Source organism: Drosophila santomea, unplaced genomic scaffold, assembly GCF_016746245.2.
Source record: "Drosophila santomea strain STO CAGO 1482 unplaced genomic scaffold, Prin_Dsan_1.1 Segkk98_quiver_pilon_scaf, whole genome shotgun sequence".
Lineage (NCBI taxonomy): Eukaryota > Metazoa > Arthropoda > Insecta > Diptera > Drosophilidae > Drosophila > Drosophila santomea.
This window is the reverse complement of record NW_025319029.1, coordinates 68694-91674: the sequence shown is the minus strand read 5'-3', so window position 1 is coordinate 91674 and position 22981 is coordinate 68694. Positions and strand designations below refer to the sequence as shown.

At 42.2% G+C, this 22981-nt stretch overlaps 13 protein-coding genes across 13 annotated transcripts; 6 read left to right on the top strand and 7 right to left on the bottom strand.

Moving 5' to 3' along the window:
- Nucleotides 1–6779: 6779 nt before the first annotated feature.
- On the bottom strand, nt 6780–7205 carry LOC120457979 (histone H4-like). Its single transcript, XM_044006873.1, has one exon. It carries the CDS (start codon nt 7134–7136, stop codon nt 6825–6827), a length of 312 nt encoding a protein of 103 aa, XP_043862808.1. The 5' UTR covers nt 7137–7205; the 3' UTR covers nt 6780–6824.
- Nucleotides 7206–9648: 2443 nt separating this feature from the next.
- Nucleotides 9649–10495, top strand: LOC120457925 (histone H1-like). The gene has a single exon (XM_039645430.2). The coding sequence runs from the start codon at nt 9679–9681 to the stop codon at nt 10420–10422; it is 744 nt and encodes a 247-aa protein (XP_039501364.1). The 5' UTR covers nt 9649–9678; the 3' UTR covers nt 10423–10495.
- A 270-nt stretch (nt 10496–10765) lies between these two features.
- LOC120457958 (histone H2B-like) lies at nt 10766–11200 on the bottom strand. The gene has a single exon (XM_039645463.2). It carries the CDS (start codon nt 11183–11185, stop codon nt 10814–10816), a length of 372 nt encoding a protein of 123 aa, XP_039501397.1. The 5' UTR covers nt 11186–11200; the 3' UTR covers nt 10766–10813.
- A 153-nt stretch (nt 11201–11353) lies between these two features.
- LOC120457939 (histone H2A) lies at nt 11354–11851 on the top strand. Its single transcript, XM_039645446.2, has one exon. It carries the CDS (start codon nt 11412–11414, stop codon nt 11784–11786), a length of 375 nt encoding a protein of 124 aa, XP_039501380.1. The 5' UTR covers nt 11354–11411; the 3' UTR covers nt 11787–11851.
- A 409-nt stretch (nt 11852–12260) lies between these two features.
- Nucleotides 12261–12685, bottom strand: LOC120457970 (histone H4). The gene has a single exon (XM_039645471.2). It carries the CDS (start codon nt 12615–12617, stop codon nt 12306–12308), a length of 312 nt encoding a protein of 103 aa, XP_039501405.1. The 5' UTR covers nt 12618–12685; the 3' UTR covers nt 12261–12305.
- A 2068-nt stretch (nt 12686–14753) lies between these two features.
- LOC120457924 (histone H1-like) lies at nt 14754–15633 on the top strand. The gene has a single exon (XM_039645429.2). It carries the CDS (start codon nt 14784–14786, stop codon nt 15558–15560), a length of 777 nt encoding a protein of 258 aa, XP_039501363.1. The 5' UTR covers nt 14754–14783; the 3' UTR covers nt 15561–15633.
- Nucleotides 15634–15903: 270 nt separating this feature from the next.
- Nucleotides 15904–16382, bottom strand: LOC120457950 (histone H2B). Its single transcript, XM_039645456.2, has one exon. The coding sequence runs from the start codon at nt 16321–16323 to the stop codon at nt 15952–15954; it is 372 nt and encodes a 123-aa protein (XP_039501390.1). The 5' UTR covers nt 16324–16382; the 3' UTR covers nt 15904–15951.
- A 109-nt stretch (nt 16383–16491) lies between these two features.
- LOC120457938 (histone H2A) lies at nt 16492–16989 on the top strand. The gene has a single exon (XM_039645445.2). It carries the CDS (start codon nt 16550–16552, stop codon nt 16922–16924), a length of 375 nt encoding a protein of 124 aa, XP_039501379.1. The 5' UTR covers nt 16492–16549; the 3' UTR covers nt 16925–16989.
- Nucleotides 16990–17384: 395 nt separating this feature from the next.
- LOC120457967 (histone H4-like) lies at nt 17385–17769 on the bottom strand. The gene has a single exon (XM_039645468.1). The coding sequence runs from the start codon at nt 17739–17741 to the stop codon at nt 17430–17432; it is 312 nt and encodes a 103-aa protein (XP_039501402.1). The 5' UTR covers nt 17742–17769; the 3' UTR covers nt 17385–17429.
- Nucleotides 17770–19841: 2072 nt separating this feature from the next.
- LOC120457914 (histone H1) lies at nt 19842–20731 on the top strand. Its single transcript, XM_039645419.2, has one exon. It carries the CDS (start codon nt 19882–19884, stop codon nt 20656–20658), a length of 777 nt encoding a protein of 258 aa, XP_039501353.1. The 5' UTR covers nt 19842–19881; the 3' UTR covers nt 20659–20731.
- Nucleotides 20732–21001: 270 nt separating this feature from the next.
- On the bottom strand, nt 21002–21436 carry LOC120457959 (histone H2B-like). The gene has a single exon (XM_039645464.2). It carries the CDS (start codon nt 21419–21421, stop codon nt 21050–21052), a length of 372 nt encoding a protein of 123 aa, XP_039501398.1. The 5' UTR covers nt 21422–21436; the 3' UTR covers nt 21002–21049.
- Nucleotides 21437–21589: 153 nt separating this feature from the next.
- Nucleotides 21590–22063, top strand: LOC120457943 (histone H2A). Its single transcript, XM_039645449.1, has one exon. It carries the CDS (start codon nt 21648–21650, stop codon nt 22020–22022), a length of 375 nt encoding a protein of 124 aa, XP_039501383.1. The 5' UTR covers nt 21590–21647; the 3' UTR covers nt 22023–22063.
- Nucleotides 22064–22495: 432 nt separating this feature from the next.
- On the bottom strand, nt 22496–22917 carry LOC120457963 (histone H4). The gene has a single exon (XM_039645466.1). The coding sequence runs from the start codon at nt 22849–22851 to the stop codon at nt 22540–22542; it is 312 nt and encodes a 103-aa protein (XP_039501400.1). The 5' UTR covers nt 22852–22917; the 3' UTR covers nt 22496–22539.
- Nucleotides 22918–22981: the final 64 nt, after the last annotated feature.

The window sequence follows — 22981 nt, the reverse complement described above, 5'->3', positions numbered from 1 at the left end:
GTGACTGGTTCGTTAGCGGCCAAACGCTTCACAATGATTAAACCTGAGCCTTGTTGAAGACCAAATCTCGTTCTTCTCAAGCAGATACAACGATAGACTAACTGCCCACCGTAATCGTCTCGCCCGGAGATTACAGGGGGCTATCCCAATTCCGCAGGCTCAAAAGAAGACATTTGGGCTGCTTCTAAGATGATAGTATGAATATATTATTTACCTGAAACCTCACTACTCCGAAATTTGACCTATTCCTATATTTAAGATGAAAACAATTATATTTTATAATTAAGAGATTATTTACTTAAGACAACATTTAGGGTTAAAGGCTTTAATTGACCTGTTCCTGAATAATATTAAATAAAGATGTTAATTAATTTAAAAAAAAAAAAATAAAACCACCTAGCTGCGCGGGTACAGAGTTTGCAGGTGGAAGCACCGCAAATCATCACGTACGAGAAGGTTACTGTGAATCCTGAGGGTTAGGTGTGACTTACCATTAGACATAATCAAGTCTGTGCCAGAGTTCTCTGGCACCCAAGACGAGTATGTGGCCTGGAGACAGGCGCCATATTCGCTTATGACCTATTCAGCCTTATAATGGCAGTAGCGCGCATTACCAAGCTGTAGCTATCTTACGAAACAAAATTAGAGGCGCAGCTGGGGCTGCTCGTGTCTCACAACACTGTACTGAATTTCGATGCCATTTTGGCCAGGTTAGACTGCACGTATCAGATAAGACATCCCACGCCTACTGAGGCAGGGATTGGAGATGGTCAGGCAAGGGGACCTGCCTTGATGCAGTACTATGACGAAGTCGAGAAGAAGTTGACGCTCGTCACCAATAAGATTGTGATGACACACGAACATGAGGGCGCTGACTTGCTCAACGCGGAGGTTAGAGCCGATGCCCTCCATGCTTTCACCTCGGGCCTCAAAAGTCCCTTAGAGCTGTGGTTTTCCCCGGCTCAACCTAAAGACTTGCCATCTGCCCTGGCTCTGGCCAGAGAAGCAGAAGCAAGCATTGAAAGGAGCATGTTCGCAACTTCCTACGCCAAGGCCGTAGAGGAACGTGCGCAGACGTCTGGAAACGGCAAGGGCCGCTTCCAGGGTAGACAGGGAAAAGACAACAAAGAGGAACAAGGCCAGGACAGAAACCCACACTTTGTCAGGCGACAAAAGGGTAATGGTAATGGTCAGACCAAACAATGACAACCAGGCGCAAGCACCTCAACCTATGGAGGTCGACTCGTGCTCCAATTTCAGGCAGCGCACTGAATATAATATGAATAATCCCAATGAGTCCAATGCCTCTAAGAGGAGAAATTCTTCGGACCGTTTCACAGGGCCGAGACGTCAACGCCTGAACAACATTGTCCAAGAGACCCCCAAAACCAATGACTCGAAGACAAAAGACCCCAAGCAGGAGTATGAGAAGGCAGCAAAGGCTGCCGTTGAGGAAATTGATAGTGACAATGAGTACGCTCCAAGCGATGACTCATTGAATTTTTTAGGGGGCGCTCCCCGGTTGCCGTTCATTGAACGACGGTTGGCTGGGAGGACTTTAAAGATGTTAATTGACACCGGCGCGGCAAAAAATTACATTAAGCCCGTAAAGGAGCTAAAAAATGTAAGGCCGGTCGCCAGTCCGTTCTCGGTGAGCTCTATACATGGCTCCACCGAAATCAAACAAAAGTGCTTTATGAAGGTCTTCAAGCACAACGCTCCATTCTTCCTATTGAATTCCATTAACTCGTTCGACGCTATTATAGGCTTAGACCTGTTAACACAGGCCGGAGTCAAGTTGAACCTAGCTGAGGAGTCTTTAGAGTATCAGGGCATTTGTGAAAAACTTCATTTTTTCAGCTGCCCTAGTGTGAACTTCACGGATGTGAATGACATTGTGGTGCCTACCTCCATTAAAAAGGAGTTCAAGGACACAATTTGAGAAGGAAAAAGGCCTTCTCTACTTCACACGAAGCTCTTCCTTTCAACACCGCTGTCACTGCCACAATTCGGACAGTAGACAACGAACCGGTGTACTCGAGAGCCTACCCAAACCTCATGGGTGTTTCTGACTTCGTGAATAACGAAGTCAAACAATTGCTAAAAATGGCATTATCAGGCCATCAAGGTCTCCATATAACAGCCCGACGTGGGTTGTTGACAAAAGGGCACTGACGCGTTCGGTAACCCGAACAAGAGGTTGGTAATAGACTTCAGGAAGCTCAATGAGCGCACTATCCCGGACCGTTACCCTATGCCTAGCATTCCCATGATTCTAGCGAATCTGGGAAAGGCAAAATTCTTCACTACCCTTGATCTTAAATCAGGGTATCACCAAATTTACCTCGCGGAACATGACCGTGAGAAGACGTCGTTCTCGGTAAACGGCGGCAAATACGAGTTTGTCGTCTACCGTTCGGCTTGAGGAATGCAAGCAGCATTTTTCAAAGAGCCTTAGACGATGTACTAAGAGAACAAATTGGGAAAATATGTTACGTCTATGTAGATGACGTAATAATTTTCTCAGAAAATAAGGCCGACCATGTCCGCCACATCGATACGGTGTTAAAATGCCTAATCGATGCCAACATGAGAGTAAGCCAGGAGAAAACTAGATTCTTTAAAGAGAGTGTAGAATACCTCGGCTTTATTGTCAGTAAGGACGGAACTAAATCCGATCCGGAGAAGGTGAAGGCCATTCAGGAGTACCCTGAACCAGATAGCGTTTACAAGGTTAGGTCCTTCCTTGGTTTAGCCAGCTACTACAGAGTCTTCATCAAAGACTTTGCTGCCATAGCCCGCCCGATCACAGATATCCTAAAAGGGGAAAATGGTTCGGTGAGCAAACACATGTCTAAAAAAATTCCTGTTGAGTTTAATGAAACTCAACGCAACGCGTTCCAAAGGCTGCGAAACATACTAGCATCCGAGGATGTTATACTCAAATACCCCGACTTTAAAAAGCCTTTTGACCTTACTACAGATGCTTCGGCAAGTGGTATCGGTGCAGTCCTATCCCAGGAGGGCAGGCCAATCACCATGATATCGCGTACCCTTAAACAGCCCGAGCAGAACTACGCCACAAACGAAAGGGAATTGCTGGCGATTGTATGGCCCTAGGTAAGTTGCAGAACTTCCTGTATGGCTCTAGGGAAATTAATATATTACCGACCATCAACCCCTCACTTTCGCTGTTGCCGACAGGAACACGAATGCCAAGATAAAGAGGTGGAAATCTTACATAGACCAGCACAATGCCAAGGTTTCTACAAACCTGGCAAAGAAAATTTCGTGGCAGACGCCCTCTCTAGGCAGAATTTGAATGCCTTACAAAACGAACCCCAATCAGACGCTGCGACCATTCACAGTGAGCTCTCCCTGACCTACACGGTCGAGACCACGGACAAACCGTTAAATTGCTTCAGGAACCAGATCATTCTGGAGGCAGCACGTTTTCCGCTCAAACGGAACCTGGTGCTCTTTCGAAGCAAATCTCGCCACTTGATCAGCTTTACTGATAAAAGTTGGCTATTAAAACACTTAAGGAGGTGGTAAATCCTGACGTCGTGAACGCTATTCACTGCGACTTGCCCACTCTGGCAAACTTCCAACACGACCTCATTTCCCACTTTCCAGCCACCCAATTTCGTCACTGTAAGAATGTCGTGTTAGACATAACCGACAAAAACGAACAGATCGAAATCGTCACTGCTGAGCACAACCGTGCTCACAGAGCCGCGCAGGAAAACATTAAACAAGTCCTTCGGGATTATTACTTCCTAAAATGGGCAGTTTAGCTAAAGAAGTAGTAGCTAATTGTAGGGTTTGCACCCAAGCAAAGTATGACAGGCACCCGAAAAAGCAAGAGCTTGGGGAAACGCCCATACCCAGCTATACAGGTGAGATGGTGCATATTGACATATTCTCAACCGACAAGAAGCTATTCCTGACGTGTGTTGACAAATTTTCTAAATTTGCAATAGTGCAACCAGTGGTGTCTAGAACAATAGTGGACATCACAGCACCCCTGTTGCAGATCATTAACCTGTTCCCCAATATCAAAACGGTCTATTGTGACAATGAGCCCGCATTCAACTCGGAAACTGTCACCTCAATGCTCAAGAACAGCTTCGGCATTGACATAGTAAATGCGCCCCCACTCCACAGCTCGTCCAATGGCCAAGTTGAACGGTTCCACAGCACATTGGCAGAAATCGCCAGGTGCCTGAAGTTGGACAAACAAACGAATGACACAGTAGAACTAATCTTGAGGGCAACGATAGAATATAACAAAACCGTGCACTCAGTTACTCGTGAGAGACCAATTGAGGTGGTTCACCCAGGGGCCCACGAGCGCTGCCTAGAAATCAAGGCAAGATTAGTAAAGGCTCAGCAAGACAGCATCGGAAGATGCAACCCATCCCGGCAAAACCGCGTGTTTGAGGTGGGAGAACACGTATTTGTAAAAAACAACAAGAGGTTAGGAAATAAGCTAACTCCACTATGCACCGAGCAAAAAGTGCAGGCAGACCTGGGAACGTCTGTTCTTATTAAGGGGAGGGTGGTCCACAAGGACAACCTCAAGTAGGCATCCCCTCTACAGTTAGGTAGTAAGTTATATTAAGGAAAACCCGAGCACTGTAGTATCACCTTGTCTTTAATTTCCAGGTTCACCCTCATGATGTTCATGTCCTTGGTAGTAGCGAATGCTCGGATCACCGACTTTTCGCATGCCAACTACATTCCTGTGTTAGATGGGGATGTGCTGGTGTTTGAACAGCGTGACCTCTTGAAACATTCGAGTAACCTTTCCGAGTACGCTAGTATGATAGATGAAACGCAGAAACTGTCTGAGTCCTTTCCCCATTCACATATGCGTAAGTTGCTAGAGGTCGATACTGACCATCTTAGAACCTTGTTGTCCGTTCTCAAAGTCCACCATAGGATCGCTAGGAGTCTAGATTTCTTAGGTACAGCCTTAAAGGTGGTGGCGGGCACTCCCGATGCCACGGACCTCTTAAAGATTAAGATCACAGAGGCCCAACTAGTAGAGTCTAATTCCAGGCAGATAGCTATAAACTCCGAAACCCAGAAACAGATAAATAAGTTAACTGACACCATCAATAAGGTGATCACTGCCCGTAAAGGCGACTTGGTTGACACTCCGCACTTATATGAAGCACTACTGGCAAGAAATAGGATGCTGTCTACAGAAATTCAAAATTTAATTCTCACTATTACTTTGGCCAAATCAAACATTATAAATCCCACAATTCTTGATCATGCCGACTTGAAGTCTCTTGTAGAACAGGATACCCCAATTGTCAGCTTAATAGAAGCATCTAAGATCAGAGTCCTCCAGTCCGAGAATAGCATTCATATTTTAATTGCCTACCCTAGAGTCAAGTTCAGTTGCAAGAAAGTCGCCGTCTACCCTGTATCTCACCAACACACCATCTTGCGCCTCGACGAGGACACACTGGCCGAATGCGAACATGACACCTTTGCGGTCACCGGATGCACAGATACCACACACTACACGTTCTGCGAGCGGTCTCGGCGCGAAACTTGCGTGCGCTCACTCCATGCTGGAAACGCTGCTCAATGCCACACTCAACCCAGCCACTTGCGAGAAGTAAACCCCGTAGATGACGGCGTTGTGATTATCAACGAAGCCGCGGCTCACGTTAACACTGATGGCAGCCCCGAAACACTGATAGAGGGAACCTACCTGGTAACCTTCGAGCGAACGGCAACCATCAACGGCTCAGAATTCGTAAATCTACGGAAAACACTAAGCAAGCAGCCAGGCATTGTGCGTTCACCACTACTTAGCATCGTTGGCCACGACCCTGTGCTCAGCATCCCTCTGCTACACCGGATGAGTAACGACAACCTACATTCCATCCAAAACCTTATGGATGATATGGAATCTGAAGGCTCGCCTAGACTCTGGTTCGTGGCTGGTGTGGTCCTAAACTTCGGCTTGATTGGCTCTCTCGCCCTTTATCTGGCATTAAGGAGAAGACGAGCCTCCAGGGAGATACAGCGCACCATCGACACTTTCAATATGACCGAGGACGGCCATAAACTTGAGGGGGGAGTAGTTAACAATTAACAATGTATTGCTTCGTAGCAACTAAGTAGCTTTGTATAAACAATGCTGACGCGCCAGAATTGGGTTCAGCGCTCCGCGCAAAGAACGCCTGGCAGCGGAAAGCTGACACTTCCTGTCGGGAGTGTTGCTTCACGCTGCAAGAAATGCTGAGTCGGCTTGCCGACTTGTGGTGGCGCGATGCATTGCTCGAGGGTAAACTTAGTTTTCAATATTGTCTTCTACTCAGTTCAAATCTTGTGTCGAAATAAACCACAACTTGCTCCGGCTTACTGCCGTTAAACACAATTGTTCTTATTTACAATCAAATCGCTATCGCCACAAGGCTAGTGATAATAACTAAGGGGGCGAAGTCAAGCCCTCCAACATAATCTCCATAAACAGTGTCTAAGACGAACCTCAGCTAAAGAAGGAAGATCTCTGGACCCACTGGAATTTACATAATTTACACACGGTGTCTGAATTCAGTACAGTCTGTACAAAGCCATGTTATGAATCTATCAATAGATACACACTATACTCTCAATTTGGTCTACCTGAAAAAGCAATCAATGATCGCCATTTAGTTTGATGCAATAGCGGACTACCTCATTCTTGGGATTCCCATCCAATAAAAGGAAATATTTTTTTGAAAATGTACCTCCTTTTAAAAAGTGAGTGGTGGTCCTGAAAAGGACCGATTGCTTAATAAAAGTACAGGACTTTTTGTTTAACCGCCAAATCCGTAGAGGGTGCGGCCTTGCCTCTTCAGAGCGTACACAACATCCATGGCTGTAACAGTCTTTCTCTTAGCGTGTTCGGTGTAGGTGACGGCATCACGAATTACGTTCTCCAAGAAAACCTTCAGAACACCACGCGTTTCCTCGTATATGTGTCCAGATATGCGCTTCACACCGCCACGACGAGCCAAACGGCGGATAGCAGGCTTCGTGATACCTTGGATGTTATCACGAAGCACTTTGCGATGACGCTTGGCGCCACCTTTTCCCAATCCCTTGCCTCCTTTACCACGACCAGTCATTATTCACTGTTTTATACTATTCTGCACACACACAGTCCGAAAGTCACTGAAGAACTAATTTTAACATTTTCTGTGTGCCTCTATTTATACGTAAAACGCCAAAAACCCGAGAGAGTACGAATGATATGTTCGTTTCGTTCCTCGCTTGTCAAATGAGATGGCCTCTGTTTCTCTTTCTCACCATCCACGCTTGCTATATAAGTAGGTAGCAAATGCTCTGATCGTTTATTGTGTTTTGAAACGTGAAGTAGTGAACGTGAACTGTGGTGAAACTCAAATCGGAAATGGCTCGTACCAAGCAAACTGCACGCAAATCGACTGGTGGAAAGGCGCCACGCAAACAACTGGCTACTAAGGCCGCTCGCAAGAGCGCACCTGCGACTGGAGGTGTAAAGAAGCCCCACCGCTATCGCCCTGGAACAGTGGCCTTGCGTGAGATCCGTCGCTACCAAAAGAGCACAGAGCTTCTGATCCGCAAACTGCCTTTCCAGCGTCTGGTGCGTGAAATCGCTCAGGACTTTAAGACTGACTTGCGATTCCAGAGCTCGGCTGTTATGGCCCTGCAGGAAGCTAGCGAAGCCTATCTGGTTGGTCTCTTTGAAGATACCAACTTGTGTGCCATTCATGCCAAACGTGTCACCATAATGCCGAAGGACATCCAATTAGCGCGACGCATCCGCGGCGAGCGTGCTTAAGTTGGCAAGGCTTCAACTAGCAGCCCAAGCCCTAGCATACTCTACAATCGGTCCTTTTCAGGACCACAAACCACATTCAATGAGATTTAAACTTTTCTTTTGCAGCCTATTTATAAAAGAATATATATTAGAATATAATATTATATATAGAAAATAATAACAATTGATATTCTATATTTTGTCTTTGTGTTAAGTTCAGCTGAATATATTATTGAAATGTTTATAAGGGGCAAACGGCACTGAACCTTCAAACATTTCAAAAAAATAGAAATTCTGCTAATGAAAGAATCGAAATATTGTTATTTTAATTGTGAGCCCAACATTAATAAAATAAAAGAAAAGGTTAATATAAAAACAGTTGTTTTATATTTTTTATTAGTGCTTCCTTTAGAAATAACACTGAAATAGTCATACGGAGCAAGAACCACGTTACCTTCAAACATCTATAAAAAATCAAAATTCTGCGAATGACAGTTTGGAAATAATGTAATTATATCGGTCTGTCCAATATTTGGAAAGTAACAGAAAACTATAACATAAAGATTGTTAATTAAAATTTTTTCTTAGTTTTAACTCAATTTGGGAATATTATTGAAGAGATCGTGCGGGGCAAGTGGAACTGCCCCTTCAACCGTCTGTAAAAAATAAAAGATCTGTAAAAACTTGTTTAGAAATTGGTTAATTACGTTGGGAAATTGAATATCTAATATATAAAAGAAAGAGATAATACAAAAAGATTGCTTTATATTTTTTATTAAATGAAAACATTGTATGACATACTATATGAAGGCTGATATATGGCAGGGAAATAGATTTATTTTAGACAAATTATTTATAAAAATGCATGAAAACTTTAATCTACTAAAGCAAACACGTTATTATTTTAAGAAAATATTAAAAATCCATTGTTTTTGACAATATATGTGGGATTGGTTTTTGGCTGTTTACCCTAATCCCACTAGTATGAAACAGCTGATCCCTAGACAACGACAACGACGATAACAACGACGAGATGAAGATGATGGCGAATTAGCGAGGTGGCGAATTCGCAAACACGACGATCAACGAGGAGAAAAAGCGCAACGCTACGAGGGCGAAGTGCTTTACGACAGCGGTAGAGAGAAGAGTTGTTTTTTGCTCGGAGAAGAAGGAAGTTGTTCGTTCTGCCTGTGTGGCTACGAGATCGACAACAATACGACGACGGTGACGATTAATTTCAAAATCCTATATTATTTGTTACAAAATTCAAATAAAACTTATATTATAATAATAAACCCCACATTTATAACAAAACCCCACATATATGTATTTTTAGAATCAAAAACTATTGCTGAATGATGCCGTAGAGAAAACTTTTTATGTAGTTCATTGTCAACTTAAATCAAGTAATAAAGTATCTCAATCAATAATAGACGCTCCTTTTTTAGGTTTTCCTAAAGGTCGAAAGTTGAAGTTGTAATAAACATCGGGAATCTCTAAATTATTTTCATGATTTATAATTTAAAAACATGTTTTTTTATATATTGCTCTAGTTAAAAATGTGAATATTCAAGTTCAATTAACATTATAAAGTCACTAAAACCATATATCAACATTTGAAAAATTCATAGTGAAAAATTAATTATTTAAGAATGTAGAACTATTAAAACATATTTTTATTAAATATTTTAAACACTTTATATTTAAAAAAAAAGTTTGCACTTCAAGCAAACATCAACATAGTAAATGACTGCTAGCAGTCGTATTGTCAAAGTGCTCTCCTCCTCGATTCTCATCCGAGCGAGGGAGGTTGGCAAACAGCGCGCGGACCATTTTCTGAAGAAAAAAAGTGTTCTTAGTGAAGAAAAATGTCTGATTCTGCAGTTGCAACGTCCGCTTCTCCAGTGGCTGCCCCATCCGCGACAGTTGAGAAAAAGGTGGCCCAAAAAAAGGCAGCTGGATCTGCCGGCACAAAGGCAAAGAAAGCCAATGCGGCGCCGTCACATCCGCCAACTCAGCAAATGGTGGACGCTTCGATTAAAAATTTAAAGGAACGTGGCGGCTCATCACTTCTGGCAATAAAAAAATATATCACTGCCACTTATAAATGCGACGCCCAAAAGTTAGCTCCATTCATCAAGAAGTACTTAAAATCGGCCGTGGTCAATGGAAAGCTTATCCAACTTTCGGCCTCCGCCAAGAAGGATAAGGATCCGAAGGCGAAGTCGAGGGTTTTGTCTGCTGAGAAAAAAGTGGAAAGCAAGAAGGTAGCATCCAAGAAGACTGGTGCTTCCTCCAAAAAAACTGCCGCTGGGGCTGCTGACAAAAAGCCCAAGGCTAAGAAGGCTGTGGCCACCAAAAAGACTGCCGAGAAAAAGAAAACCGCGAAGGCAAAAGCCAAGGATGCTAAGAAAACTGGAATCGTAAAGTCGAAGCCCGCCGCAACAAAGGCGAAAGCGACCGCGACCGCAGCGAAGTCGAAGGCTGCAGCAGCCAAAGCCCCAAAGGCAAAGCCAGCGGCGTCTGCAAAACCCAAAAAGACTGCGAAGAAAGCAGCGGTTTCTGCTACGGCCAAGAAGCCGAAAGCAAAGACTACGGCTGCCAAGAAGTAAATTGTGAAAAGTACATGTTCGCAATCAAAATTTTAGATTTCCAGATCTGAAATTTGTTTAAACAAGCCCTTTTCAGGGCTACAACGATTCCGTTGCAAGAGAAAAAACTTTCATTTAAATACTATTTGAAAATTAAAATGCTCCATTAATTTTATTGGCAACCATCGCGTCGTGTCTGGTTATTGAATTACGTTGCTTTTTGAGCGTATTGAGTTTTCATTTCCGATTTTTTGGTATATATCTAATCAAATTTGAACAATTTTAACCCCATATTGGGGATGGATAAGTTGAAATCGACGATATATTGAAAAATACATTTCCTTGGTGAAACACATTGTGGCCCTGAAAAGGGCCGTTTTGGATTATTGTCCGCAGCATTCGTAGGAACAAATTATTTGGAGCTGGTGTACTTGGTGACAGCCTTGGTTCCCTCACTGACAGCATGCTTGGCCAACTCTCCCGGCAGAAGCAGGCGAACAGCCGTTTGGATTTCTCGACTGGTGATGGTCGAGCGCTTGTTGTAGTGAGCCAGACGAGACGCCTCGGCAGCAATGCGCTCGAAAATATCATTTACAAAGCTGTTCATGATGCTCATCGCCTTAGATGAAATGCCGGTGTCAGGATGGACCTGCTTGAGAACCTTGTAAATGTAGATGGCATAGCTCTCCTTCCTCTTGCGCTTCTTTTTCTTGTCGGTCTTGGTGATATTCTTCTGAGCCTTGCCAGCCTTCTTGGCTGCCTTTCCACTAGCTTTCGGCGGCATTATTTACTTTACTTATATTTTCACAAACACAATTCACTTATCATAATGTGGCTCCGAACGCGTTCATTTTTATACTTTTTTACGGGCAATCATTTCAGGTCTAAGTCACCCACCCCTAACTGAAAGCGCTGGCGGACGAAAAAGTATAAATATTTCCCTGCCGGGGTTCGGCCAGCATTCGTGTTCCGTGTGTAAAGTGAACTAAGTGAAATAAACGCAAAGCAAAATGTCTGGACGTGGAAAAGGTGGCAAAGTGAAGGGAAAGGCAAAGTCCCGCTCCAACCGTGCCGGTCTTCAATTCCCTGTGGGCCGTATTCACCGTCTGCTCCGGAAGGGCAACTACGCCGAGCGTGTTGGTGCAGGCGCTCCAGTTTACCTAGCAGCCGTAATGGAATATCTGGCCGCTGAAGTTCTCGAGTTGGCAGGCAATGCTGCTCGTGACAACAAGAAGACTAGAATTATTCCGCGTCATTTACAGCTGGCCATCCGCAACGACGAGGAGTTAAACAAGCTGCTCTCCGGCGTCACTATTGCCCAAGGTGGAGTCTTGCCGAATATTCAGGCTGTTCTGTTGCCCAAAAAGACCGAGAAGAAGGCTTAAACTAAACGTTTCAAAAGCTGAAACCCTACTTGTACATAAAATCGTCAATCAAACCGTCCTTTTCAGGACGACCAAATTGTTACCAAAGATTTGAAAAAATTTTAAACTACTATTATGTTGTATTGAATAAATTATACAAAAAATTATTTTAAGAATTGTCATATTTTATTTATATATGCAGTAAGATTTTTCCAATTTTCTATTATATAAAATATAAAGTAGTTTTTTTATTTTTCGCACTCCACGATGCGTTGATATACACACGGTGTCTGAATTCAGTACAGTCTGTACAAAGCCATGTTATGAATCTATCAATATATACACACTATACTCTCAATTTGGTCTACCTGAAGAAGCAATCAATGATCGACATTTAGTTTGATGCAATAGCAGACTACCTCATTCTTGGGATTCCCAACCAATAAAAGGACATATTTTTTGAAAATGTACCTCCTTTTAAAAAGTTAGTGGTGGTCCTGAAAAGGACCGATTGCTTAATAAAAGTACAGGACTTTTTGTTTAACCGCCAAATCCGTAGAGGGTGCGGCCTTGCCTCTTCAGAGCGTACACAACATCCATGGCTGTAACAGTCTTTCTCTTAGCGTGTTCGGTGTAGGTGACGGCATCACGAATTACGTTCTCCAAGAAAACCTTCAGAACACCACGCGTTTCCTCGTATATGAGTCCAGATATGCGCTTCACACCGCCACGACGAGCCAAACGGCGGATAGCAGGCTTCGTGATACCTTGGATGTTATCACGAAGCACTTTGCGATGACGCTTGGCGCCACCTTTTCCCAATCCCTTGCCTCCTTTACCACGACCAGTCATTATTCACTGTTTTATACTATTCTGCACACACACAGTCCGAAAGTCACTGAAGAACTAATTTCAACATTTTCTGTGTGCCTCTATTTATACGTAAAACGCCAAAAACCCGAGAGAGTACGAATGATATGTTCGTTTCGTTCCTCGCTTGTCAAATGAGATGGCCTCTGTTTCTCTTGCTCTTTCTCACCATCCACGCTTGCTATATAAGTAGGTAGCAAATGCTCTGATCGTTTATTGTGTTTTGAAACGTGAAGTAGTGAACGTGAACTGTGGTGAAACTCAAATCGGAAATGGCTCGTACCAAGCAAACTGCACGCAAATCGACTGGTGGAAAGGCGCCACGCAAACAACTGGCTACTAAGGCCGCTCGCAAGAGCGCCCCTGCGACTGGAGGTGTAAAGAAGCCCCACCGCTATCGCCCTGGAACAGTGGCCTTGCGTGAGATCCGTCGCTACCAAAAGAGCACAGAGCTTCTGATCCGCAAACTGCCTTTCCAGCGTCTGGTGCGTGAAATCGCTCAGGACTTTAAGACTGACTTGCGATTCCAGAGCTCGGCTGTTATGGCCCTGCAGGAAGCTAGCGAAGCCTATCTGGTTGGTCTCTTTGAAGATACCAACTTGTGTGCCATTCATGCCAAACGTGTCACCATAATGCCGAAGGACATCCAATTAGCGCGACGCATCCGCGGGGAGCGTGCTTAAGTTGGCAAGGCTTCAACTGGCAGCCCAAGCCCTAGCATACTCTACAATCGGTCCTTTTCAGGACCACAAACCACATTCAATGAGATTTAAACTTTTCTTTTGCGGCCTATTTATAAAAGAATATATATTAGAATATAATATTATATATAGAAAATAATAACAATTGATATTCTATATTTTGTCTTTGTGTTAAGTTCAGCTGAATATATTATTGAAATGTTTATAAGGGGCAAACGGCACTGAACCTTCAAACATTTCAAAAAAATAGAAATTCTGCTAATGAAAGAATCGAAATATTGTTATTTTAATTGTGAGCCCAACATTAATAAAATAAAAGAAAAGGTTAATATAAAAACAGTTGTTTTATATTTTTTATTAGTGCTTCCTTTAGAAATAACACTGAAATAGTCATACGGAGCAAGAACCACGTTACCTTCAAACATCTATAAAAAATCAAAATTCTGCGAATGACAGTTTGGAAATAATGTAATTATATCGGTCTGTCCAATATTTGGAAAGTAACAGAAAACTATAACATAAAGATTGTTAATTAAAATTTTTTCTTAGTTTTAACTCAATTTGGGAATATTATTGAAGAGATCGTGCGGGGCAAGTGGAACTGCCCCTTCAACCGTCTGTAAAAAATAAAAGATCTGTAAAAACTTGTTTAGAAATTGATTAATTACGTTGGGAAATTGAATATCTAATATATAAAAGAAAGAGATAATACAAAAAAGATTGCTTTATATTTTTTATTAAATGAAAACATTGTATGACATACTATATGAAGGCTGATATATGGCAGGGAAATTGATTTATTTTAGACAAATTATTTATAAAAATGCATGAATAAAAAATCTACTAAAGCAAACACGTTATTATTTTAAGAAAATATTAAAAATCCATTGTTTTGACAATATATGTATTTTTTAGAATCAAAAACTATTGCTGAATGATGCCGTAGAGAAAACTTTTTATGTAGTTCATTGTCAACTTAAATCAAGTAATAAAGTATCTCAATCAATAATAGACGCTCCTTTTTTAGGTTTTCCTAAAGGTCGAAAGTTAAAGTTGTAATAAACATCGGGAATCTCTAAATTATTTTCATGATTTATAATTTAAAAACATGTTTTTTTATAAATTGCTCTAGTTAAAAATGTGAATATTCAAGTTCAAATAACATTATAAAGTCACTAAAACCATATATCAACATTTGAAAAATTCATAGTGAAAAAATAATTATTTAAGAATGTAGAACTATTAAAACATATTTTTATTAAATATTTTAAACACTTTATATTTAAAAAAAAAGTTTGCACTTCAAGCAAACATCAACATAGTAAATGACTGCTAGCAGTCGTATTGTCAAAGTGCTCTCCTCCTCGATTCTCATCCGAGCGAGGGAGGTTGGCAAACAGCGCGCGGACCATTTTCTGAAGAAAAAAAGTGTTCTTAGTGAAGAAAAATGTCTGATTCTGCAGTTGCAACGTCCGCTTCTCCAGTGGCTGCCCCATCCGCGACAGTTGAGAAAAAGGTGGCCCAAAAAAAGGCATCTGGATCTGCCGGCACAAAGGCAAAGAAAGCCAATGCGGCGCCGTCACATCCGCCAACTCAGCAAATGGTGGACGCTTCGATTAAAAATTTAAAGGAACGTGGCGGCTCATCACTTCTGGCAATAAAAAAATATATCACTGCCACTTATAAATGCGACGCCCAAAAGTTAGCTCCATTCATCAAGAAGTACTTAAAATCGGCCGTGGTCAATGGAAAGCTTATCCAAACAAAGGGAAAGGGTGCATCTGGATCATTTAAACTTTCGGCCTCCGCCAAGAAGGATAAGGATCCGAAGGCGAAGTCGAGGGTTTTGTCTGCTGAGAAAAAAGTGGAAAGCAAGAAGGTAGCATCCAAGAAGACTGGTGCTTCCTCCAAAAAAACTGCCGCTGGGGCTGCTGACAAAAAGCCCAAGGCTAAGAAGGCTGTGGCCACCAAAAAGACTGCCGAGAAAAAGAAAACCGCGAAGGCAAAAGCCAAGGATGCTAAGAAAACTGGAATCGTAAAGTCGAAGCCCGCCGCAACAAAGGCGAAAGCGACCGCGACCGCAGCGAAGTCGAAGGCTGCAGCAGCCAAAGCCCCAAAGGCAAAGCCAGCGGCGTCTGCAAAACCCAAAAAGACTGCGAAGAAAGCAGCGGTTTCTGCTACGGCCAAGAAGCCGAAAGCAAAGACTACGGCTGCCAAGAAGTAAATTGTGAAAAGTACATGTTCGCAATCAAAATTTTAGATTTCCAGATCTGAAATTTGTTTAAACAAGCCCTTTTCAGGGCTACAACGATTCCGTTGCAAGAGAAAAAACTTTCATTTAAATACTATTTGAAAATTAAAATGCTCCATTAATTTTATTGGCAACCATCGCGTCGTGTCTGGTTATTGAATTACGTTGCTTTTTGAGCGTATTGAGTTTTCATTTCCGATTTTTTGGTATATATCTAATCAAATTTGAACAATTTTAACCCCATATTGGGGATGGATAAGTTGAAATCGACGATATATTGAAAAATACATTTCCTTGGTGAAACACATTGTGGCCCTGAAAAGGGCCGTTTTGGATTATTGTCCGCAGCATTCGTAGGAACAAATTATTTGGAGCTGGTGTACTTGGTGACAGCCTTGGTTCCCTCACTGACAGCATGCTTGGCCAACTCTCCCGGCAGAAGCAGGCGAACAGCCGTTTGGATTTCTCGACTGGTGATGGTCGAGCGCTTGTTGTAGTGAGCCAGACGAGACGCCTCGGCAGCAATGCGCTCGAAAATATCATTTACAAAGCTGTTCATGATGCTCATCGCCTTAGATGAAATGCCGGTGTCAGGATGGACCTGCTTGAGAACCTTGTAAATGTAGATGGCATAGCTCTCCTTCCTCTTGCGCTTCTTTTTCTTGTCGGTCTTGGTGATATTCTTCTGAGCCTTGCCAGCCTTCTTGGCTGCCTTTCCACTAGTTTTCGGCGGCATTATTTACTTTACTTATATTTTCACAAACACAATTCACTTATCATAATGTGGCTCCGAACGCGTTCATTTTTATACTTTTTTACGGGCAATCATTTCAGGTCTAAGTCACCCACCCCTAACTGAAAGCGCTGGCGGACGAAAAAGTATAAATATTTCCCTGCCGGGGTTCGGCCAGCATTCGTGTTCCGTGTGTAAAGTGAACTAAGTGAAATAAACGCAAAGCAAAATGTCTGGACGTGGAAAAGGTGGCAAAGTGAAGGGAAAGGCAAAGTCCCGCTCCAACCGTGCCGGTCTTCAATTCCCTGTGGGCCGTATTCACCGTCTGCTCCGGAAGGGCAACTACGCCGAGCGTGTTGGTGCAGGCGCTCCAGTTTACCTAGCAGCCGTAATGGAATATCTGGCCGCTGAAGTTCTCGAGTTGGCAGGCAATGCTGCTCGTGACAACAAGAAGACTAGAATTATTCCGCGTCATTTACAGCTGGCCATCCGCAACGACGAGGAGTTAAACAAGCTGCTCTCCGGCGTCACTATTGCCCAAGGTGGAGTCTTGCCGAATATTCAGGCTGTTCTGTTGCCCAAAAAGACCGAGAAGAAGGCTTAAACTAAACGTTTCAAAAGCTGAAACCCTACTTGTACATAAAATCGTCAATCAAACCGTCCTTTTCAGGACGACCAAATTGTTACCAAAGATTTGAACAATTTTTTAACTAAGTTACTATTATGTTGTATTGAATAAATTATACAAAAAATTATTTTAAGAATTGCAGTAAGATTTTTCAAATTTTCTATTATATAAAATATAAAGTAGTTTTTTTATTTTTCGCACTCCACGATGCGTTGATATACACACGGTGTCTGAATTCCGTACAGTCTGTACAAAGCCATGTTATGAATCTATCAATAGATACACACTATACTCTCAATTTGGTCTACCTGAAAAAGCAATCAATGATCGACATTTAGTTTGATGCAATAGCGGACTACCTCATTCTTGGGATTCCCAACCAATAAAAGGAAATATTTTTTTGAAAATGTACCTCCTTTTAAAAAGTGAGTGGTGGTCCTGAAAAGGACCGATTGCTTAATAAAAGTACAGGACTTTTTGTTTAACCGCCAAATCCGTAGAGGGTGCGGCCTTGCCTCTTCAGAGCGTACACAACATCCATGGCTGTAACAGTCTTTCTCTTAGCGTGTTCGGTGTAGGTGACGGCATCACGAATTACGTTCTCCAAGAAAACCTTCAGAACACCACGCGTTTCCTCGTATATGAGTCCAGATATGCGCTTCACACCGCCACGACGAGCCAAACGGCGGATAGCAGGCTTCGTGATAGCTTGGATGTTATCACGAAGCACTTTGCGATGACGCTTGGCGCCACCTTTTCCCAATCCCTTGCCTCCTTTACCACGACCAGTCATTATTCACTGTTTTATACTATTCTGCACACACAGTCACGTTTTGAAACGTGAAGTAGTGAACGTGAACTGGGGTGAAACTCAAATCGGAAATGGCTCGTACCAAGCAAACTGCACGCAAATCGACTGGTGGAAAGGCACCACGCAAACAACTGGCTACTAAGGCCGCTCGCAAGAGCGCCCCTGCGACTGGAGGTGTAAAGAAGCCCCACCGCTATCGCCCTGGAACAGTGGCCTTGCGTGAGATCCGTCGCTACCAAAAGAGCACAGAGCTTCTGATCCGCAAACTGCCTTTCCAGCGTCTGGTGCGTGAAATCGCTCAGGACTTTAAGACTGACTTGCGATTCCAGAGCTCGGCTGTTATGGCCCTGCAGGAAGCTAGCGAAGCCTATCTGGTTGGTCTCTTTGAAGATACCAACTTGTGTGCCATTCATGCCAAACGTGTCACCATAATGCCGAAGGACATCCAATTAGCGCGACGCATCCGCGGCGAGCGTGCTTAAGTTGGCAAGGCTTGAACTAGCAGCCCAAGCCCTAGCATACTCTACAATCGGTCCTTTTCAGGACCACAAACCACATTCAATGAGATTTAAACTTTTCTTTTGCAGCCTATTTATAAAAGAATATATATTAGAATATAATATTATATATAGAAAATAATAACAATTGATATTCTATATTTTGTCTTTGTGTTAAGTTCAGATGAATATATTATTGAAATGTTTATAAGGGGCAAGAACCACGTTACCTTCAAACATCTATAAAAAATCAAAATTCTGCGAATGACAGTTTGGAAATAATGTAATTTTATCGGTCTGTCCAATATTTGGAAAGTAACAGAAAACTATAACATAAAGATTGTTAATTAAAATTTTTTCTTAGTTTTAACTCAATTTGGGAATATTATTGAAGAGATCGTGCGGGGCAAGTGGAACTGCCCCTTCAACCGTCTGTAAAAAATAAAAGATCTGTAAAAACTTGTTTAGAAATTGGTTAATTACGTTGGGAAATTGAATATCTAATATATAAAAGAAAGAGATAATACAAAAAAGATTGCTTTATATTTTTTATTAAATGAAAACATTGTATGACATACTATATGAAGGCTGATATATGGCAGGGAAATTGATTTATTTTAGACAAATTATTTATAAAAATGCATGAAAACTTTAATCTACTAAAGCAAACACGTTATTATTTTAAGAAAATATTAAAAATCCATTGTTTTTGACAATATATGTGGGATTGGTTTTTGGCTGTTTACCCTAATCCCACTAGACAACGACAACGACGATAACAACGACGAGATGAAGATGATGGCGAATTAGCGAGGTGGCGAATTCGCAAACACGACGATCAACGAGGAGAAAAAGCGCAACGCTACGAGGGCGAAGTGCTTTACGACAGCGGTAGAGAGAAGAGTTGTTTTTTGCTAGGAGAAGAAGGAAGTTGTTCGTTCTGCCTGTGTGGCTACGAGATCGACAACAATACGACGACGGTGACGATTAATTTCAAAATCCTATATTATTTGTTACAAAATTCAAATAAAACTTATATTATAATAATAAACCCCACATTTATAACAAAACCCCACATATATGTATTTTTTAGAATCAAAAACTATTGCTGAATGATGCCGTAGAGAAAACTTTTTATGTAGTTCATTGTCAACTTAAATCAAGTAATAAAGTATCTCAATCAATAATAGACGCTCCTTTTTTAGGTTTTCCTAAAGGTCGAAAGTTAAAGTTGTAATAAACATCGGGAATCTCTAAATTATTTTCATGATTTATAATTTAAAAACATGTTTTTTTATAAATTGCTCTAGTTAAAAATGTGAATATTCAAGTTCAAATAACATTATAAAGTCACTAAAACCATATATCAACATTTGAAAAATTCATAGTGAAAAAATAATTATTTAAGAATGTAGAACTATTAAAACATATTTTTATTAAATATTTTAAACACTTTATATTTAAAAAAAAAGTTTGCACTTCAAGCAAACATCAACATAGTAAATGACTGCTAGCAGTCGTATTGTCAAAGTGCTCTCCTCCTCGATTCTCATCCGAGCGAGGGAGGTTGGCAAAAAGCGCGCGGACCATTTTCTGAAGAAAAAAAGTGTTCTTAGTGAAGAAAAATGTCTGATTCTGCAGTTGCAACGTCCGCTTCTCCAGTGGCTGCCCCATCCGCGACAGTTGAGAAAAAGGTGGCCCAAAAAAAGGCATCTGGATCTGCCGGCACAAAGGCAAAGAAAGCCAATGCGGCGCCGTCACATCCGCCAACTCAGCAAATGGTGGACGCTTCGATTAAAAATTTAAAGGAACGTGGCGGCTCATCACTTCTGGCAATAAAAAAATATATCACTGCCACTTATAAATGCGACGCCCAAAAGTTAGCTCCATTCATCAAGAAGTACTTAAAATCGGCCGTGGTCAATGGAAAGCTTATCCAAACAAAGGGAAAGGGTGCATCTGGATCATTTAAACTTTCGGCCTCCGCCAAGAAGGATAAGGATCCGAAGGCGAAGTCGAGGGTTTTGTCTGCTGAGAAAAAAGTGGAAAGCAAGAAGGTAGCATCCAAGAAGACTGGTGCTTCCTCCAAAAAAACTGCCGCTGGGGCTGCTGACAAAAAGCCCAAGGCTAAGAAGGCTGTGGCCACCAAAAAGACTGCCGAGAAAAAGAAAACCGAGAAGGCAAAAGCCAAGGATGCTAAGAAAACTGGAATCGTAAAGTCGAAGCCCGCCGCAACAAAGGCGAAAGCGACCGCGACCGCAGCGAAGTCGAAGGCTGCAGCAGCCAAAGCCCCAAAGGCAAAGCCAGCGGCGTCTGCAAAACCCAAAAAGACTGCGAAGAAAGCAGCGGTTTCTGCTACGGCCAAGAAGCCGAAAGCAAAGACTACGGCTGCCAAGAAGTAAATTGTGAAAAGTACATGTTCGCAATCAAAATTTTAGATTTCCAGATCTGAAATTTGTTTAAACAAGCCCTTTTCAGGGCTACAACGATTCCGTTGCAAGAGAAAAAACTTTCATTTAAATACTATTTGAAAATTAAAATGCTCCATTAATTTTATTGGCAACCATCGCGTCGTGTCTGGTTATTGAATTACGTTGCTTTTTGAGCGTATTGAGTTTTCATTTCCGATTTTTTGGTATATATCTAATCAAATTTGAACAATTTTAACCCCATATTGGGGATGGATAAGTTGAAATCGACGATATATTGAAAAATACATTTCCTTGGTGAAACACATTGTGGCCCTGAAAAGGGCCGTTTTGGATTATTGTCCGCAGCATTCGTAGGAACAAATTATTTGGAGCTGGTGTACTTGGTGACAGCCTTGGTTCCCTCACTGACAGCATGCTTGGCCAACTCTCCCGGCAGAAGCAGGCGAACAGCCGTTTGGATTTCTCGACTGGTGATGGTCGAGCGCTTGTTGTAGTGAGCCAGACGAGACGCCTCGGCAGCAATGCGCTCGAAAATATCATTTACAAAGCTGTTCATGATGCTCATCGCCTTAGATGAAATGCCGGTGTCAGGATGGACCTGCTTGAGAACCTTGTAAATGTAGATGGCATAGCTCTCCTTCCTCTTGCGCTTCTTTTTCTTGTCGGTCTTGGTGATATTCTTCTGAGCCTTGCCAGCCTTCTTGGCTGCCTTTCCACTAGCTTTCGGCGGCATTATTTACTTTACTTATATTTTCACAAACACAATTCACTTATCATAATGTGGCTCCGAACGCGTTCATTTTTATACTTTTTTACGGGCAATCATTTCAGGTCTAAGTCACCCACCCCTAACTGAAAGCGCTGGCGGACGAAAAAGTATAAATATTTCCCTGCCGGGGTTCGGCCAGCATTCGTGTTCCGTGTGTAAAGTGAACTAAGTGAAATAAACGCAAAGCAAAATGTCTGGACGTGGAAAAGGTGGCAAAGTGAAGGGAAAGGCAAAGTCCCGCTCCAACCGTGCCGGTCTTCAATTCCCTGTGGGCCGTATTCACCGTCTGCTCCGGAAGGGCAACTACGCCGAGCGTGTTGGTGCAGGCGCTCCAGTTTACCTAGCAGCCGTAATGGAATATCTGGCCGCTGAAGTTCTCGAGTTGGCAGGCAATGCTGCTCGTGACAACAAGAAGACTAGAATTATTCCGCGTCATTTACAGCTGGCCATCCGCAACGACGAGGAGTTAAACAAGCTGCTCTCCGGCGTCACTATTGCCCAAGGTGGAGTCTTGCCGAATATTCAGGCTGTTCTGTTGCCCAAAAAGACCGAGAAGAAGGCTTAAACTAAACGTTTCAAAAGCTGAAACCCTACTTGTACATAAAATCGTAATCAAACCGTCCTTTTCAGGACGACCAAATTGTTACCAAAGATTTGAAAAAATTTTTAACTACTATTATGTTGTATTGAATAAATTATACAAAAATTATTTTAAGAATTGTCATATTTTATTTATATATGCAGTAAGATTTTTCAAATTTTCTATTATATAAAATATAAAGTAGTTTTTTTATTTTTCGCACTCCACGATGCGTTGATATACACACGGTGTCTGAATTCAGTACAGTCTGTACAAAGCCATGTTATGAATCTATCAATAGATACACACTATACTCTCAATTTGGTCTACCTGAAAAAGCAATCAATGATCGACATTTAGTTTGATGCAATAGCAGACTACCTCATTCTTGGGATTCCCATCCAATAAAAGAAAATATTTTTTTGAAAATGTACCTCCTTTTAATAAGTGAGTGGTGGTCCTGAAAAGGACCGATTGCTTAATAAAAGTACAGGACTTTTTGTTAACCGCCAAATCCGTAGAGGGTGCGGCCTTGCCTCTTCAGAGCGTACACAACATCCATGGCTGTAACAGTCTTTCTCTTAGCGTGTTCGGTGTAGGTGACGGCATCACGAATTACGTTCTCCAAGAAAACCTTCAAAACACCACGCGTTTCCTCGTATATGAGTCCAGATATGCGCTTCACACCGCCACGACGAGCCAAACGGCGGATAGCAGGCTTCGTGATACCTTGGATGTTATCACGAAGCACTTTGCGATGACGCTTGGCGCCACCTTTTCCCAATCCCTTGCCTCCTTTACCACGACCAGTCATTATTCACTGTTTTATACTATTCTGCACACACACAGTCCGAAAGTCACTGAAGAACTAATTTTAACATTTTCTGTGTGCCTCTATTTATACGTAAAACGCCAAAAACCCGAGAGAGTACGAATGATATGTT